This window comes from Hippocampus zosterae, chromosome 17 (assembly GCF_025434085.1).
Source record: "Hippocampus zosterae strain Florida chromosome 17, ASM2543408v3, whole genome shotgun sequence".
NCBI lineage: Eukaryota > Metazoa > Chordata > Actinopteri > Syngnathiformes > Syngnathidae > Hippocampus > Hippocampus zosterae.
This window is the reverse complement of record NC_067467.1, coordinates 4,121,701-4,139,883: the sequence shown is the minus strand read 5'-3', so window position 1 is coordinate 4,139,883 and position 18,183 is coordinate 4,121,701. Positions and strand designations below refer to the sequence as shown.

General features: G+C 43.6%; 2 protein-coding genes across 2 annotated transcripts in view; one reads left to right on the top strand and one right to left on the bottom strand.

Annotated features, from left to right (window-relative positions):
* The window catches only part of dhps (deoxyhypusine synthase), a 50,124-nt gene that overhangs the window by 26,458 nt on the left and 5,483 nt on the right, over positions 1 to 18,183 (top strand). The window contains exon 12 of the transcript XR_007959532.1: positions 15,390 to 15,586. The gene's annotated coding sequence lies outside the window, so the exon portion shown is untranslated. The remainder of the gene's footprint in view (positions 1 to 15,389; positions 15,587 to 18,183) is intronic.
* LOC127590016 (Na(+)/H(+) exchange regulatory cofactor NHE-RF2) lies at positions 1,997 to 17,880 on the bottom strand. Its single transcript, XM_052049414.1, has 6 exons — positions 17,331 to 17,880; positions 16,082 to 16,396; positions 6,681 to 6,908; positions 3,609 to 3,762; positions 3,009 to 3,127; positions 1,997 to 2,917 (listed from the first exon to the last, which is right to left on the bottom strand). The coding sequence occupies exons 1-6, from the start codon at positions 17,535 to 17,537 to the stop codon at positions 2,759 to 2,761; spliced, it is 1,182 nt and encodes a 393-aa protein (XP_051905374.1). The 5' UTR covers positions 17,538 to 17,880; the 3' UTR covers positions 1,997 to 2,758.

Sequence of the window (18,183 nt, the reverse complement as noted above, 5' to 3'; positions counted from 1 at the left end):
AAAGAACCAGAGAAACACATGAAAAGTGCTTTTGTTGAAGAAAATCAGCTTTCGTCAGTACGGAGTACAAAATGCCTGCCTGGGCCCTAGTCCAAGCGCGACCACCTGGGGTTCTTTTTTTTCGTGTGCCCTCTGTCTTGACGCTGTTACAGCTCGAAAATTGCAGCCCGATTTAAATGGAAGTCTGCAAACGTCACGGTTCCGCCTCGTCCCCTCCGCGAAGCCTCTGCGCCACAGCAGTTTGACAAAGGTCAAGTGTGGCGCCAGCTGTGCCCAATGTCTCGCACAACTCTGTAGTGGTTCGGCCTACTTCCTGGAAACGAAATAATCATGATGCACCACCTAGTGGAGTAATTGTGTTTTGTTTGAGTCCACCCCCCCCCCCCCCGCCTCAAAATTTCCAGTAATATTTTAAACAACAGTGTTTTCCAAACTCTATGGAGCAAGGCACATTAGGAAAATCTCACGGCACACTACCGATCAGAAATGTTTCAGATTTCTGTCACACTGGGAAAAATGGAGTGTCAAGTGAGGTCACAGTTTTGAATGTTTCACAATTCGTTCGATTAACTCCCAGCAGAAAACAGGGACATTGTTCTACATGATCATGGTAACGTTGTTGAAATAGCAAATTTTATGACGATGTTTGTGCATACATTTCAGGGAAAAAAAAACACATTTTGTGGTTTTGGCCCATTGTTAATTTCGTAAATGTTATCGTTTGAAATTTCCCTCGAACAGCCAAATAAAACAGATTGAAAAATAATCCTCATCTTTTGGAATAAGCTTATAGGTGATGGATATTTCTGGTGGGGGGAGAAAAATGCAATGTGAATAAAAAAAAAAAAGTAATGTCTATGCAGGCTCTGAAGCTGCAACGCCAAACCAAGTTTCATCTCGATCAAATCCAGATTGTGCATTTGGCTGGAAAATCCCATTTTACGTTGAATCTATTTTTTCGTCTGTCACATCGCATCAGATCAGGCTTTGACTTTGTATTGGTGCACAACATCTAAAATTAAATTGCACCCACATCCCAAATGTATTTCCTGGCTGTTGTGAGTACAGTAGTTTTAATTTTGGTTACATTTACAGCACATTTGAAATTTCAAGTGCAGCACGACGAGAGAGTATTTGGAATTTTCTCCCCAAATCTGTCAGGACAGGACAATGACAACTCTGTACAACAAAACTTGTGTCGTGCAAAGCAGACAATGGATGTACACATGCATTCACACACATCTTTGACATTTGTGTGGCCCGAGCAGCTGGAGAATTCTGAGAGAACAGGATGAAACCGTATACTGCCGTAATCCTCATCTGGAGCGACACAGAGTGCGAGGAGGCGGGGGGGGGGGGGGGGGTCTTGAATGTGATATAAAAAAAAGTCTGCAACGCCATATTCACATTTTATTGAAAATGCAACCGCGTGAAGTGCACGTGTCAGCTTTTGCTTGTTATTGAAGCGTTGAGAGAACAAAGTCTTACTGAACCAACCGAAGTGGGTGGCTTTGGATAAGTTGAAAAAAAAAACATTTATATTGTCCACACAAATGACGTTTTTCCAACCTGCGGATCCATTCCAAACACAGCCGTTATATTAACACATTAAATGACACCCACCGGCATGTGCATGACAGCTGCTGTTTTGTGTGCAGGCAATAATCCTTTCTAAAAATCCTCACGTGTTTCTTCCGCGATGCAAAGCGTAGCTGAGCTCGGACTGTCTGAGTTTCGAATGCCTCGGAGCATTTATGACGCCATTCATTCACAAGCTCCCCTTTGTTCACTCGGCTGGCAGACTCAGTTCACCAAAATGTACTTGTACTTCAAAAGTATGATAAATCTTGTCTCATCAGGGGGTCATCAAGTTTCTACTTCTTGGGTACGCAAAGCGTCTGCAATAACACATTTGCTCAAATGAACATGAATAATAAACGATACTCATTGATACACGTTCATGATTTTTTTTCACAATGATTAGGGAACAGATAAATACCAGTTTGCAGCACTTTATTTCTAGAAACATTTTCAAATGATCACTTCTGAAACATTGCGAGGACAAAACAATGTCCCATCCTTGGTAAGCTATTCTCAGAAGAAAATCAATGAAGTTGCTTATTGATTGTCATGCATTAGCTGTATCGCGATATCATCGTGATTGTAGGCAACTTGGCATCACATTACACATCGAGTTCATTTGCTAATGAGGAGTATTGTACTTGTGTTCGGTCTCTGCTTCATTTGATAGTCCCAACTTTAAAAATATAATTTTATTGTAATACTGTCTCTTCAATGCAGGTCGCCAGTGAAAGGAAAATACACTTTCCATTGCTCATCTAATCTCTACCACGTTGATGTGTTTTTTTTTTTTCACATTAAACAATTTTTGGGAGTAAATACACCCAGAATACATAACCTTAATCACTTCTTGTCTCGAACAAATTAAGAATCTAAAAAAAAAAAAAAATCATATACGGTCATGTTGTATTTGTGGGGCCGGTCTGCCCTCTGCCGCACACGTTCAGCTAGTTTCCTTGAGGAGGATGGCGTCCCCATCTCACAGTGATCTTCTGGGCCACAATCATTGATGTCACAGTGACCATATGGCAACTCCACATTGCCATGATCAAGCTTGTATAACACTTTAGATACTTTAACACAAAAATGTCCGCCAGAGTCAAAGAGTGATCCTAAAATATCAAGAGTCGCTCTTCAAAATTCATTCAAATCCTCCTCCCCTGTTGGAAGCGTCTCCTTAGAAATTGCTGAAGAGCTCGTATTTCTTCATCCAGTCCATCTGCGGTGCCCGCCTCTTCTCTTTGGCGTGGAGCTTCCGCTTTTCCTCGGCCGCCGTGGCGCTCAGGCCGATTTCGGCGAACGGGTCCGAAAATCGACTTCGCTCGTCGGCCGCCAGCTAGAGCGGACACACAATGCAAAAGTTGGAGGTTTACGACAATGCCGGTGCTTGCAAAGACGGTGGGAGTTGACCAAATAAGCGCACCCACCTGCGTGCCGTTGCCGTGGCTCCTGTGATTGAAGGTCGTTGACCTGATGGAATGTGACGTGGAGCTGCCATTCATGAGAGGGCTGTGAGATCCGTTGGAGATCGAGGGACCATCGTAATCTATGACAACAATCAGAATGCATACTTGAACACTTCCTTAAAGCTAGTCCACAAAACAGTTTTGTTTCCCCTCATGCTTAATCAAAGCATTTTTATCTCAGATCACATTTCCCCATTGAAATACTCCACTATTTGTTCAAATATCTGTTGCTAAAGAGGTTCCAAAACCGCAACTACCGATGCTAACAGTTAGCATGTGAATAGCTTTTTCCATAGTATGTTATCATACAACGTCAAGCCAGCAGGGCTTGTCTTTATGCGGTTTTTCAGTTGTTTTAAGGACACAATGGGCAATTCTCTTTGTTTTATGTTTAGTTTGACGATAAACTTCTACTGACGACTTGTTCACTATTTGCCACATAACACCGCGCAGACCTCATCTGTGTAAGCATTGAAAACATGTAACATTCACCATTGTTGGCACTAACCACTTTCCGAGCAGATTGCACAAATATTTCTGAGCCAAGTGGTGACATTTTACCTTTCACATGGCTGACAGTGGGGATGATGCCCTTCATCTTAAAGTATTCATCCGTGTCCGGATCCACAACCAGCAGCCTGGTCTCATTGCCTCCTTTCTTAATGAAGGCCACCACCTCGGAGTGCCGCATGCCCTCGATGTTCACGCCATTTACCTAACAGACAAAACATTACAAAAAGTAGAGAAGACAATTATTGCTGTGCTCACGAGTCTTCTGTAATACCCGTTTTGTTGAAATCAGGTCAATGACAGTCCTGCTTGGTTGTGAAAGTGTAACTTCCTCGGACAAATGGTAAAATAGAGACGAGAATAAGCATTAATGGCAATTAAGAAAAAAAATCAGAATTTTTCCTTGCCTCTTAAATAGATTCTGGGGGAAAAAATCCAAAGCATCGTTTTATCTATTTTTGCTCACACTTTCTCATCCTACCAGTAGAGGGCGTCATAGGTCAACATACTGTCGTGTTCATGCTACTCAAGACGAGGAAGCGAGCGTTCTCACTTTGATGAATTACTGCACCGTTTTGGAAAGCGGGACCTTTGGAAAAAACAGGTAGCTGTGGTGTGTGTATAGGCTGGGAAGTGGGGCTCGTAGACTGCGGGGGGTGTGGCAGTCTTGTTTTGTCTTTCCTTCCCTATTCTGTTTTGCTCCTTGTGTTGCTTTTTCCAAGTATGAAAGGTGCTATCGTATTGATTGACTGCAACATGTGCATTTGACTGACCTCAGTATGCACCCTTGCTTTGTATTAAGTGGGCTCTGTGTGTCCGTAGGGGGGGGCAAAGCTTGAGTCTAGACCTGCGCCTTCCTGTGTCAGGTAGTTTCACAACATGCACAGTTAGCCATGTACATCAATTTTTAATGCCGCTTCTCGGTTTCGGGCCTGGTTTCATATGTCTTTGTCCCGAGGAGCACCTAAATTAGTGCTTATCATAAAGCACTGGGAAAAAAAAGTAGATTGAGATGGACTTAACTGGTCTTTCGGGATGAACAAGATGAAACAGAAAAAATCATTGATTTCCCCTGTAAAGGGCTTGCAATAGAGTAAACAAGCATCTTTGTCATCAGTCTAACAACAGGTGTCATGTTGTGCAGCCTTTCATTAGCACCGCATCCCACACATGACAATGCACTCTGTTCTCTGGGATAATTAATATGTGCCGTTGGAATAGAGCTGCTTCTCGAGGGAGGCCATCGGAAACAACTGAGCAGCCGTCTGTATGTGTATGTGCGTGTGTGAGATGTGAGAAAACGAGAGATTCATGATCGTTGCAGCTCCTCATGGTGAGCTTTCGATATCCAACCGCTCGTAATGTTCCCACTCTGCGTTTTGCCTGCTGCTTTCATGTAAATCAATTTATATAGATACAGATTTTAAGATTATATTTTTTATTTTTATAGCAAACTATTCATACTAATAATAATGACCATTTAAATGAAGCACTTACATCTTAAAAACGCATGAGCCGGCCCCGTATAACGCGATGTAATTAAAAACATGCAAAAGACTTTTTGAACCCTTGGGAGATGTTTGGCGCCTGAGAGTCGGAGATGACAAAGGTCATGGGAACGGGGACTAAATGCTGTCGGGGTAAAACTAGTTGCAGGCATATGACATATTTTACGTTTCGCTGACCGTTTGAGGAGGACACTTGTTTTTTTTTGGGGTGGGGGGAAGTAGGGGCTTTGATGTGACTGCTAAAAAGACATTGTGGAGCTGAATGTGACTCATTTGTATTACTAATGCCGGCCACACTACTATGTCACGTCCCTGCAAAAATGATGAGAGCTATTCAACCTTAAGAAATGTTTGAATGTGGTCAAATTACTGTACTTCTTCCCTTTTAATAATGAATGCGTCACAAAGTTTCACCAATATTGTATGGGATGACTCTACCTCAAAGCAAGAATGAAATGGGACCTCAAGTGGGTTCTTTCTCTGTATTACTCCTTCCTGTCAGCGCTCTCCATGAGACTGATTTATGACTCCACTACCCCCCCGCACTCCAAAAAAACGCCCTCGACCACCTGACCTGCCTCCCTCCCACTCTCCACATAGACACAGTGCAGACGGAGTCCAGATCTCAGGTTTTGGTGGCAGACACAAGCTTGACCCCAGCACTTGTAATTGGTTTAAATGCAGCGTGCACATGGGGCTAGCATCTGCTTTCAATAAGCCGTGTGGTTGGGCTTTTGTAAACTGCACTGCAAATTTAGCTGTTATTCTTTTGCTGTTCGGTCCCTGCAGTTTGGGTTGATGATCATGGTGATGATAATTCCAGAGTGATAAGTTCCCTTTATCACCAAGCAGCATTACAAGGCGCATAGAAGAGAAGCTACACTCGTGGCTGGACAATTTAGAATCTTCAAGGAAGAAGAATGACACGCAAATACCGTATTTTCCGCACTATAAGGTGCTTCACAGTATAAGGTGCACCTTCAATGAATGGCCCATTTTAAAACTGCTTTTATTTTGGGTGCACCGTATTATAAGGTGCGTAGAAGAGAAGCTACACTAGTGGCTGAGGTTGCGATATGTGTCCACTAGGTGGAGCTACACTAAAGGAATACAATACAGCTTTATTTATATAGAGCTTTCATAATCGCTGCAGCTGTGACAAAGCGCTTGACAGAACATTTAAAATACTACACAAGAAATCAGAATATTGATCCATATATATAAGGCGCATCGGATGATAAGCCGCACCGTTGGCGTTTGAGATAATTGAATGCTTTTAGGGTGCGACTTATAAATGCTGAAAATGCGGTAATCTACGTGTTGAAGTTAAATGAAGTAATATGGAAACGTTTACTATTGCGTGACTAAAGGGTTACTTTTCAAAAGCTTCAGCAAGACTAAATGTGATTTTCAATGACGTGTTAAGGTGTGTTGCTGGCGGGACAGTTGGACCTCTTTGGGAATATATTTCAATGGTATGGTGGTGTGGCATAAATCCATTCGATTTTTTTGATTGAACAGTTGATAAGGTAATCGATGCTAAAAGATTTCATGTAGACAGTGACAGTGTCTGTATAAACAAATGCGATAAAGCAGGGTGCCCTGCTCTTCTTACCTCAATAATTCTGTCCTGAGGTCGAAGCCCGGCCTGGTCTGCAGGCGAGCCCGTGTCCAGCGAGCGGATGTACTGGCCCGGCCTGGCCCGATGACTGTGAAGGTTGAAGCCGTAGCCCGTCTCAGACCGCACCAAGTGGCACAGACGCGGCGCGAGCTCCGACGGGTCGCCGTGTAGCCGTGATTGAGACTCCGCCTGGGTGTGGGCAACCGCACGGACGGAAATCTCCTGAAACATGACATTCCCAGTTAGAGATGTGCATGAAGGCATATTATAAGACTAACGCATCATAATATAGTAAAATACTCAAAACAACAATGTGTATTAAATAACTAAGACTAGAAAAGCGTGAGTCGTGTGTCTCCAGGCAAAGGCAAATCTATTCTCTCTTCTTTTGTTTTCTTTTTTTTGGAGGAGCGTCCTCATTGACACTGAGTGTCCCTTTGCAGCATGTCACTGACAGCACTCCCAGCACGGAGGAGGACTTTAATATATAGTTGGTGTATCATTTTGATCACATCAATGCACTGATCGTCCACCTACGCTGCAAAGAAGCGCAACGGTAGGGGAGCTGGTTGAGTGGCAAGCTGATATCTCTTCCTCCCCAAACCCAATGAAACGAGTGAAGGTTTATTACTGAATGTTCTGAGTGTCTCTCTAATGAATCTCTACTTGGAGTATAGGGAGGATATGATCACATTTCCACACAGTTTGGTTCAATTAAGCACACTATAGTTTGGGTTTGGAACAGTAAAAACTGGTCTGGATCGTGGTTTTAGCGGGATGGTAATAACGGGGTCTCTCGTGTGAGTAAATGATAGCAGAAGTAGCAGGGTAACACTGGCTACGCCATAAAAAAAAATATGCTTAAGTCATGAGATCGGCATAAAACTTGAAAAACGTTTTCATTTTAAAATATTTACCTTAAGTACATTGAACTACCGGAAGAAATGAAATTAACATGACAAAAAAGTGTTTTTATGACATTGTCACTGTATTGCAAAAATACACCTTAAAAAAAAGTGCCTCTCGTTCTCCTAATAACACAGATGGCGACATATGGTTCCATTTCTGGCTCATGAATCCCTTCGGATTCTCACTCCTCCTGACTGGAAGCGGCCTTGCCAGGACTGGGAAGCAGGGGCGGATCTTCCACAGGAGAAGGGGAATAGAAAGTATTTTGAAAAGTGGGAAGTGGGCTATTGAGAACAAATAGCAGAAATAGGGATCGCGGGAAGAAATGGACAAGGAGGGGGAGAGAAAGAGTGTGGGAGGCAAAGCTCATCAGATGCAGCAGGGAGGATTGAGACAGAGTTCCAGAAGAGAATGAGAAAAGAGCAATTGATGACGGCACGCAGAAATGCGAGCTAAATTGAGCGATTCTGCAACATGACAAAGGTTTCCAGTTCCACTGGAACCTCTCTTGTATAAACACCGCACAGCTGCGAGTGATTATGTGTGTGGGTTGGTGGGGTGGGCGGGGGGTGAGAGCCAATGTAACCTCCGTCTGCCCCTCATGACTCGACCCCCCTCACCCCCCCGTCCCCCCAGGTCTCCGCCGTCTTGGTCGCCATCTTTCATCAGTCACAAGTTAGATCCTTGCTGAGTGAGTGTAGGGTGAACACAGCATGGCGTGTGATTTGCGCCTCGGTAACAGAATCCAAACAGAGAGACCATTGATTGAAATGCAACTCCGTAAACGTGTTTGGTTTGAATCAGGCAAGTCCAAAATCCTTTATGATTCCAATATTAGAGGGAGATCAGGAGTAAGACCTCTACAAGGCGCACCTAAAAGCATTCCATTTTCTCAAAAGCCTAAGGTGCTCCTTATAATCCGATGCGCCTTATATATGGATCAGTATTCCGATTTTTTTGGATGTAGTATTTCATATGTTCTGTGAAGCGCTTTATTACAGCTGCAGCGGTAGTGAAAGCTCTATATAAAGCTGTGTTATATTCTCTTCAGCGTAGCTCCACCTAATGGATGAATAACGCAACCACATCTATTCTATACCCCATATAATGTGGTGCACCCTATATATGAAAACAGTTTTAAAATAGGACATTCATTAAAGGTACGGCCTACAATCTGAAGTGCCTTGTAGTGCAGAAAATACGGTAATTGTATAACAAGGGCGATCTCTCTCTCGAAGCAGGCACTCAATATGCAAACTGGTTAACAGCCAGCCGCTAACCTGAGCCCGCTGCAGTCAACACTTCATTTGCTGACTCCCACGTCACGCCTGCACCTCACATGTGGTGGTTTGACAAGGTGGATTAAGTCGATTGAGTCCCCACCGAAGGCCGAGATGCCGAATACATGGCCTGCCACTGTTTGGATAGGGAACGGAAAATAAAACCCCCAAAACACATGTTGCTTTCCCTCGTTGTCAGCAAATTAGCTTGACATTGGATAAAACAGCTACTTATCTGGTTAGCTTTGGGAATTGATGTGTCAACGTCCCACATGGGAGCAGCAGGAACAGTTACAGGTGTTGGAAAAACCTGATTTTGAATGCAGGGATGACTCAAACAAGTGCACATAGGAAACTTGGGCACCCGCTGTGTCATCTTGTTCAGCTTTATGCCTTTTTACACACACGCACGCACACACACACACACACACACACACACACACACAACCGTACGCAGGTTGTGTTTTCAAAGCGACATCCCAAACATTCCTTTAACTTCAAGTCACAATGAGCCTGTTTCGTTCTGTGTAAACAAGTCTGACATTTATTTATTTATTTATTTTTACTGTGTCTGGCACACACGTCGTTTCGATTGCCAACAGAACGTGAAACCCTGAAGAAGACCACACCAACCGGTTCAAGGTGTCCCCCGCCTACTGCCCGAGGACAGCTTTGATAGGCTCCGGCACCGCCCGCCACCGTTGTGAGGATAAAGCGGAACAAAAAATGGATAGATGGATGCATATTGTTGTATTACCTATATTAAATCCTGATCTGCTAGACAAAAGATGAGGGCAGTTTCAGAATCAGCGCAATAATAATAATAATAATAATAATAATAATAATCTCAAAAGGTTTACTTGCATCTCTGATTAAAAAAAAAAAAGTAAAAAAATTTTGACCAGTGTGTTAATCCATTCAGAATAGCAGTGTCAGGCTAAATGACTCTCATGTCCATGATGCGGAGTTACAATTAGATGCAAGTCAACCCTCGGGGCATTACCATAAACCTTACTCCCTCCACTAATGAGGTAGTTTTTCCAGTTGAGTATGCCTCCCTTAAAAGCAATTAAGAGGACTGGTCTATTCTCATTTAGCGAAACTGGAGCTAATGAAGGCAGGGGATTGCCCAAGTACAAGCCGAGAAAGCCAACTCATTGGTGGCATCTTTACATGCAAGTCGAGTAACTCTTTCGGCTCAGGCATGTAAACAGGTTATTCTGAATGTTTCTGGAACCCAAAAATTTAATTAACCACGAACCCAAATGTTGGCGGCAAGATACTGCAAATATAGTCACTGAGGAATAGAAGTTGGACTATCGAGCCTTTTAGGTTTCTGCAGTCTGCAGTCAATACTTGTTGTTCGGAGGCGGTGATGTTGATATTCGTGCCAGATAACTATGCTGATGTGAGTTAAGGTGTTTTTTTGAGACAAAAGTAGTGCATTGCCACCATCTTGGTTACATTCACACTTCGAGTGCCGAGCTGCAGATATGTAGGGGGTCCACCTTTGTTTTAAGTGGTGATATCATCAATCACCATAAGGTGGCTGATGTCTTATTTGCCCTTAAACTGGGTCTGGTACTTCAGCGGGGGTAGGATATATTTATGGACGGATTTGGTATGATATACTGATCCTGGTCTACATGTATTGCTTTACCATTTGTGTTCAAATATCCGTCGTTTAAAGGTTTATTTACAACACCATATCTATGACGCCATTTGTGCTAACTGTGGTGTTTTGCAAGGGGCTGTTAGCATGTAGGGCTGTTAGCATGAAGCTCTCGGACATTCCAAAGGCAGTCATGTGGATGTTGTCAAGAAACAATTTCAAATTATTTTTTATTTCATGTTTCGTTGGACAGGAAACCTCATCTGGTCGTGGTAACAAACAGATTGAAGCCCATTTTTGAACATTCTTAAACGTCTCCAATTCCCGCTAATATGTCAAAGCAAAAGTGACTCTCGTCTCGAATACCTCGGGTCACTTGTAGGTTTTTAAAACAACTGTAGATGTGAGACAAACTGCAGTCATATTAATACAATAAGAGACGTTGTTTAATTCATGTCATTGTGTAGTGACGAAGCGTTTATGATGTAAACGGACAAAATGGCGGAAAAAAGTATAATGTGGAAGAGCATCATTATTATATTTCCTCATAATGTGACATTTCTTCGAATCATCATTAGCAAAGCTGCTAGCGGTGAGTGACTTGAAAGTTCATCATCATTAAAAACAACCGCAAGGATTCCTTTTGCTCGTGTTCATACCACGGAGGAACAAACAGTAGCAGTGCCGGCATAACTGGCAAATGTCAATTTGGGTTGGCATGGCGACAGTCACTGAACTTGGGGGACTAAGATCCGAAGGGTTAAAACCTACAGATAGGAGTCCAGATATTAATGCTGAGCTTAATCAGACGCTTGAGTACAAAAGCGCTCTTAAATGAAAACTTTTTTTGCTCCAAAGCTCGTCTTGCGCGCAGCTGCTGCGAGTGTTGCTTAACCGGAGAAGAAAGAGAAAATAATTCAGAGGAGATCAGTTGAAGAGAAGAAGCCGAGCGGAAATGACAGATGGATGAAAAAGGGGAATTGGAAAGAAGGGACTCGAGAGAGGACAATGCACAAGACGAGAGCGAGTAGAGAGTAAGAGGACATGAGAACCGTGTTTGTGTGTGTGCGTGTGTGTGTGTGTAACGGCCCTGTGTGCTCTTCCTGAGCTCTCTTCATAGAACACAACTAAACGCGCTGCAGCCTCGGCATGTTTACACAATCGTAGCAAGCTAAAAAAAGTCACCAGCACTCTTGAGAAATGTTTTTTTAATTATTACTTTTTTTTTTAATCCACTGTGCTCGTGTCCCCACCCACAGTTTTCTGTTTTCGCATAATCTCTGTGTTGATATCACTGATGTCATGCACATGTTCACACTCTCGTTATCAGTAGTTGGCAGATGTTCCACGTTGCCTCTTTTGGCTGTCAGCAAGTTTGTTTTCTTTAAACTGTGTGTGCCGCGCCACGTACGAGAGTGTTATTTTCACACTGGATCGGTTGATATATGATATGATGAGCAGTTAACCACTAAATCGTTGCAAGCTGTTACCTATATGGTCTGAACAGCAACTTTCAAACACGCAGCAACATAAATCTTGCAGAGCCTTTTGTTGAGCACAATTCACCGAGGTAGTCAAACAAGATTTGACCTTCAGTTACTCTTTGGGATGCGGATCTTTTATTTTATTCATGTTGCATTAAGTTTGTAAATGAGCGTGCACAAAAACTACTTGATCATCCCAGATAAGGCCCGCAGAGTGCTAGAAAAGCATATTAAGGACGCGGCGATAATCAACACGAGGGCACGTGCGCCGCATCACAGCTGTGCGTGCGCACCAGAGCAAAGTGAATATTTCAAAGGACAGAACACATGACCTGTAGAGCGCAAGGTACAATCGACAAGCCTTTCTGATGAAAGCCAAACAAATCATGTTGCCAGTCCTGTCGTGTGGGCAGCACGTGCAGACAAATCATACTTAAAGGAACCGAACGTCATCTATTTTTTACATCACAATAACAGCTGCGCCGTCAGGGTAGTATGAATGGCACACCGGCTTGGAATAAGGACATCGTCGTCACTGCCGTTGCCATAGCAACCAAAGATTGCCTACTTTAGCGGTTGACCACCCAGAACAGATCCCAGCATTTATGTTTTTTTGTACACGAGTTTCTATTTGGTGCTCAAGTACACTTAACTGTACTGTAAAATCATCCATCTATCCATTATTACCTGAGCCACTCATGGTGACGCACAGTGAGCCCCCCCGGCCCCGCTAAAATAGTTTATACCCACATAAGCGCTACCAGATAGCCGCCAAAGTACGATTGTCGTCCAAATGAAACTCCTCAACTCCCTTCAACAGAGTTCCTTGACACCAGATGCCGGGAGATGACAACAAATGACAATTTCTGTCCGAATGAAACTCCTCAACTCACTTCAAAATCGTTAAGTGAAGTCAAGATGCCACAAGGTGGCGTCAGAGTTTTCCAGCACACGTGGAGATTCACTGTTCATTTTAAAAATGAAAGAATCCATTCGGCGTCCTCCTGTCTTATTTGTAATGCAATATTTCAAGTGACGTTTAAACTTTAAAGTCCCACATATCAATTAGTACAATAACAGTTAAGACTGCTAGCTTTAGCGACTAACTACCACCAATGCACAAAAATAATGCGGTAGCAGAACCCCAGAGCAAGAAAAAGTCTTTCAAAGAAAAAGCACGTCGTTTCAGAATGTTGATGGATCACGCCTTACGTAAGAAGGTGCCGGGCCCGTTTCCCCACATTCAGGACAGCGAACATATAAATGAGCGTGCCTCTTGGTATAGAGGACATCTGACTTGCTACACCATTCATGACTACCAGAGGAGTTAAATATCAGTCTTGCATATCCCCCCCCATCGAGACTCTTTTACATCCAAGAGGACGACACACACACACACACCAACGCATGGCGCGGGCCCCTGTGTCTTGACGTAACATAGTTGGTATTCGGGAAAAGACGGGCTTATGGACCATGGGGGCTTACTAAACACGAGCTCCAGATGTTAGTCAGATGGAGTACACACACTGACTCACTCGCAACAAGTCTCTTAACACGCACTTTAAGGTAAAACGTGGATCGGAAAAAGAAAACAAAGATAAAAATAACCCAAAAAACGATGTGCCTAAGATTTTCACAAATATATGCAAATATATGTCAGCTTATTCCGAATTTTGAAATGAAAATTGTTTGTGTGCTGAAGTCTGGAAACCCTGGAGACCAAAATCAGAGACTCACGGACTTGCCAATGGAATTTTTTTTTTTTTTTGCCTTCAAAAAAGTAACTCAGGAACTCACAATAAGAGCCCCCAAGTGGCTGATTGCAGATTCCATATCTCAGTATAAAAAAATAAAATAAAACAAAAAAGCTGTACAACCTCAACCGAAGTCAAGAATATTGTCCGCAATCATGACATGCCTTCATGAATCGAAATACTGATTCCTCAATGTTCAGTAGAACAATATGGAGAAGGAAAAGAGCATCTGGGGAGACCGCATAAATCTCTCAAACATGGTGTCGTGTCATGGCCGTGAATGTCTTCTGATGGAATGGGCTTCCTGGTGTTTCTCGATGATGTGATGATGACTGCCGACGCGTACGTGCTCTGCTCCGCTTCCACCAGATGCTACGAACCGACCCTAAAGACATTCTCCAAAAGCTAGCGAAGGCCAACGAAGCTGCCCCGAATTCACTCATGCCACCGCCACAGAACGTCATCGCTCTTAAAATATGAACGTTTGCGTTTATAACTCTGCAATGCTCTCGACTACCCATTGCTGCATCTTTTTTTTTCTCCCCCTCTCTCCGTCGTCTTGGAGACCGGGGTCGAGAAGGACGTTTGCAGCAGCTGCGCGTCTATTTACTCGCAAAAATCAATGCTTCACTCTCACATTTCAACACGACGGTCACAAATGAACTGAATTGGACACAGAATTAAGTGATTATTTCGATGCGATCAAGACATGCTCTGCAAAATGAAAAAAAAAATGTATAAAATAACCTATATAGAGTATGAAGTGTGTCCGAAAAGTCCCAGGGTTGAGGAGCATGCGTAACTTGTGGCCTTTAACACGTGTTAACATTCTTTCCAGCGTGTTGAATTGAGATTCGGAACAATATGTACCGAGCAACAAGCATCCTGTTTAGATTTCAACAAACTCTACGTGGTGGGTCAGGCAGGAGCGGAACAAAAAGTCTGGAAAAAAAATACAACAAAACACTACGAGATATCAGCGTTTTACAGCACACGTGTTGGCACTTAAAAAGAGCGTCTGCCCGAAAAAAGTGACACCTGACACGTCACTTTGGCGGCAAAAGAGACCCGCCCACTGCCACACCCGCCCGCCTGATGTCACAAATCAAAAGGAAAGAAAACATGAAGCAATAACCACGAGGATCAACACAAACACTCTCGTAGGATGTTTACGTGACAAATATGCCACTGATTACAGTCGCAACAAACATTCTGCTTGTAGCAAGAGCATCTGGCTTTTGTTGTCACCGGGTCACAGTTCGAAGTTATGAAACACAAGAGTGAGACAAAACAATCATTCGTTGAGAATTACCCCGAGGTGACTCACTGGGCGTCCTCTCCGCAGGTCGCAAAAGGCAACCGCGTTGACAAACATTACGGATTTAACTGATAGGCCTTGTCACATCTCCCGTTGAAAGAGAGCCACTGGCATCTGGACACGGGGCGCATCTAAGTGAAAACACGTGTTGCGGGAAAAAGTATCTTTGGCTTCCAGAGTGAGGAACCGGGTGGCGATTTTTATGTCGGTACGCATCTAAACAGTGAATTTAAAGATGCCGAAATGCTGCTGGCGTATACCACAGGACAAGTAACTAAGACAAGATGGAAATAACTACTCACTTTGTGTGACAAATATGCCTTTCCGTGGCTTTCCTGTTTTGCAGAATCAACGCTAAATCCTCATTTTTCCGAGGTCACGGGGTCTGAACCTTACTGGATTGTTGACCTCTTCTAACATAACATCTGGAAGGCCTTCCAAAAGCCTTCTGGCTGGCCACTCAGAAGATTCGCATGCTCAGCGCGACAAGCTAGCTGGTCGTGAAGTGGCGCAAGAGCTGGATATGGAGAAACTAAAAGTAAGGTACATGCATCAGGTTTTTTTTTTTTTATAATAACCAATTTCGATCATATCGTGTGTGGTATACTTGCGATAACTCAACTCAATAAAACACACAACTCCCATGGCTAGCATAGTAGCATCGTGTGAAAGTGAGCCTAGCATACCATTGAGTGGTTCTTTTGGGGACTGACATGTTTGTCTTATAATCTGTTGGTCTTTTTGACTTTTTGACTAAATGAGATGGTCTTTTTTTTCCCCTAAAACTATGAACTGATAACAACAAGCGCCGGATACTCTTGCTAGTAGCAGTAGCGCTGCTATCAGTGTCGGATAAGGAGGATGCAGTCGAGATGAGGTGAGTGACACGAGTGATGCTTTTCATCACAAAGGTATAAGTCATAAAAAAAATGCGGAAGACACAAGTATACTTCCACTTATTAAAGAATTTGGGGGTTTAAAAAAAAAAAGAATGACTCTATTTTTGTCAGTGATTATGAAAGCAGGTGACGTGTTTACCTTCTTCACAGCCAATGATGGTAGCCTCCTGGTGTGTTTTGGCACCTGACAACTCGTACTCCTCTGTAGCATGGACTGCAGCATGGCAGAGCCGTTCCTTTCCTCCTCGGGCTTATCCTCGCTGGGTGAGGTCGGGAGTGAAGTCGGCGGGGGACTGGGGGGGTCCTGGGGCAAGAACGGGGGAGGTGGCTCTTCTCCGGGTATGGCCATCTCCTCTGTGGCCGTGAGGCGCAGGTTACGCAGGCATTCGTGCGTCTCCTGATCCACCACCAGTAGTCTGGTCTCATTTTCCACAGCTTTGATCCGCTGTACTACCTGCAGGATGGGAGACAAAGTTCAACGATGGACATAAATGAACCCCTCGAATATTTTGGGTGAGCAACGTGATCTGCAGACTTTGGGCTTTTAAGTTTAGCAGAAATCTGCGGTGACAATCAACGTGCAGGGATCTGTATCCGCAGCACAAAGTTATGTTGCAATATTCCCACAGCACAGCTTGCTCTCAAAAGCCTAGTAGTATGTCACATCCTCAATTACTGTCAAGGGACTTCCAGACTACAGTCTTGATCAACAGGTTTGCACAACTTTTGAGTACATGGAGGTCTCTTGTGTCACGTACGACCAGTGTAAGCCTGCTGCACTTTGCTATAAAATCTATCGCATATCAAAATGCATCGTTCGAGACCGATCCAGTAGGTGTAGACCGCGGCTAAAAATATGTAGTGATATGAGGTCATTACATTTGGGGGTTTTTTTTGGTTACAGTTGCAGCTGTCATCTGCGGGAAAACATAACAACAATGTCTCCTGGTATTAAAATGAGTTTGACACCCCTGGGTGTTAGGCATGACACTTGGAGCAATTCTTTGGCTTTTTACTATGGGTGGTGCGCCGCTCAAAATAGAACCTTTGACACTTTGATAACAATTTGTAAACAGCTTTTTAGGGGGGAAAAATATAGTAGGCGTACAAAATAAACACCATAAACGTCAATGACCAAGGTTGGGAAGCAGTCAAAACTGATTTAACCTAATAAAATTTAAAAATATATACTAACATCGCTTTATTAAAAATTCAATAACATCAAATAAGAGGGTGTCAACAATAACAAAATGGAAAATTGCAATCTCAGGATGTAAACTATAATAATATCAGCGCTGTAACATTATACTCCACATATCCACTGAACAGATATGCCACATAACCGACTCCAAGTCCATTTGTGGCGGCGTTTATTGCATTGTGAATACCTGGTGGTGTGTCTCTCGCTCCACGTTGACGCCGTTGACCGCAACCAGGCGGTCCCCCGCGCGTAAACCAGCCGCTTCTGCGGACGAGCCGGGCTCCACTTTGCGGATGAACTGCCCGGTCTTGCCTTTCTCGCCGTGCAGGTGAAAACCGTAGCCTTGCTCCCCTTTTGTCATGACACAAAGCCTCGGTTTCCTCTCGCTCGCCATGTCCTCTTGTAAAATTTGTAATCCCTTCGCAGAATTCAGGTGATTGGAAAAATTGCAAATCCGGTTCAAAAGTGGGATAATCGCATGCCTGCCAATTACGCCCGCTTCCCCGAGCAACACCAACTACCAAAAGTTAAAAAAATAAAAAATAAAATCCACAGGTGACAAGACGTGCGTTCAATAGCGACCATTGCCGGCGGTGTCTTCAATTCCAAAATGTGAACCTCGGAGGTTTTCAGTGCAGCGTGATGGATGTTCACGCATGAGCTCCAACTTTCCCCTCGACATCTAAGCCTAACAACGGCTTGCTTCCACTTGCACAGTCCATGTGGGGCCTCAGCACCACCCTCTCCCCAACCCGTCCCAGATGTTGCAAGACACCAAGTGCGCCCAATTTGGTGAAATACCGCCCCCGTGTGGCAAAATTGTTCAGGTAAACCTCGCGCACACCTAAAACCTTCGCAGTGCGTTTGTGTGATTTTTCAAATTCTACCTAATAAGAAACGTCAACTGTCCTTCACCATCGTGTCCAACATTATATCATATCAGTCCAAATCCACCAGGTATTATTTAGCTGTCTCGTGTAAAATAATGTAGGAACGGATAAGACCCAGTGTCAGCGCAACTAAGACATCTAGTGGTGACT

Coding starts and splice junctions, on each gene's coding strand:
- LOC127590016 (XM_052049414.1), bottom strand. CDS start 17,537: ATGGCGAGCGAGAGGAAACCGAGGCTTTGTGTCATGACAAAAGGGGAG. Junction 16,397..17,330: donor AGCGAGAGACACACCACCAG/GTATTCACAATG, acceptor CCCATCCTGCAG/GTAGTACAGCGGATCAAAGC. Junction 3,128..3,608: donor CACTGTCAGCCATGTGAAAG/GTAAAATGTCAC, acceptor TTGTTGTCATAG/ATTACGATGGTCCCTCGATC.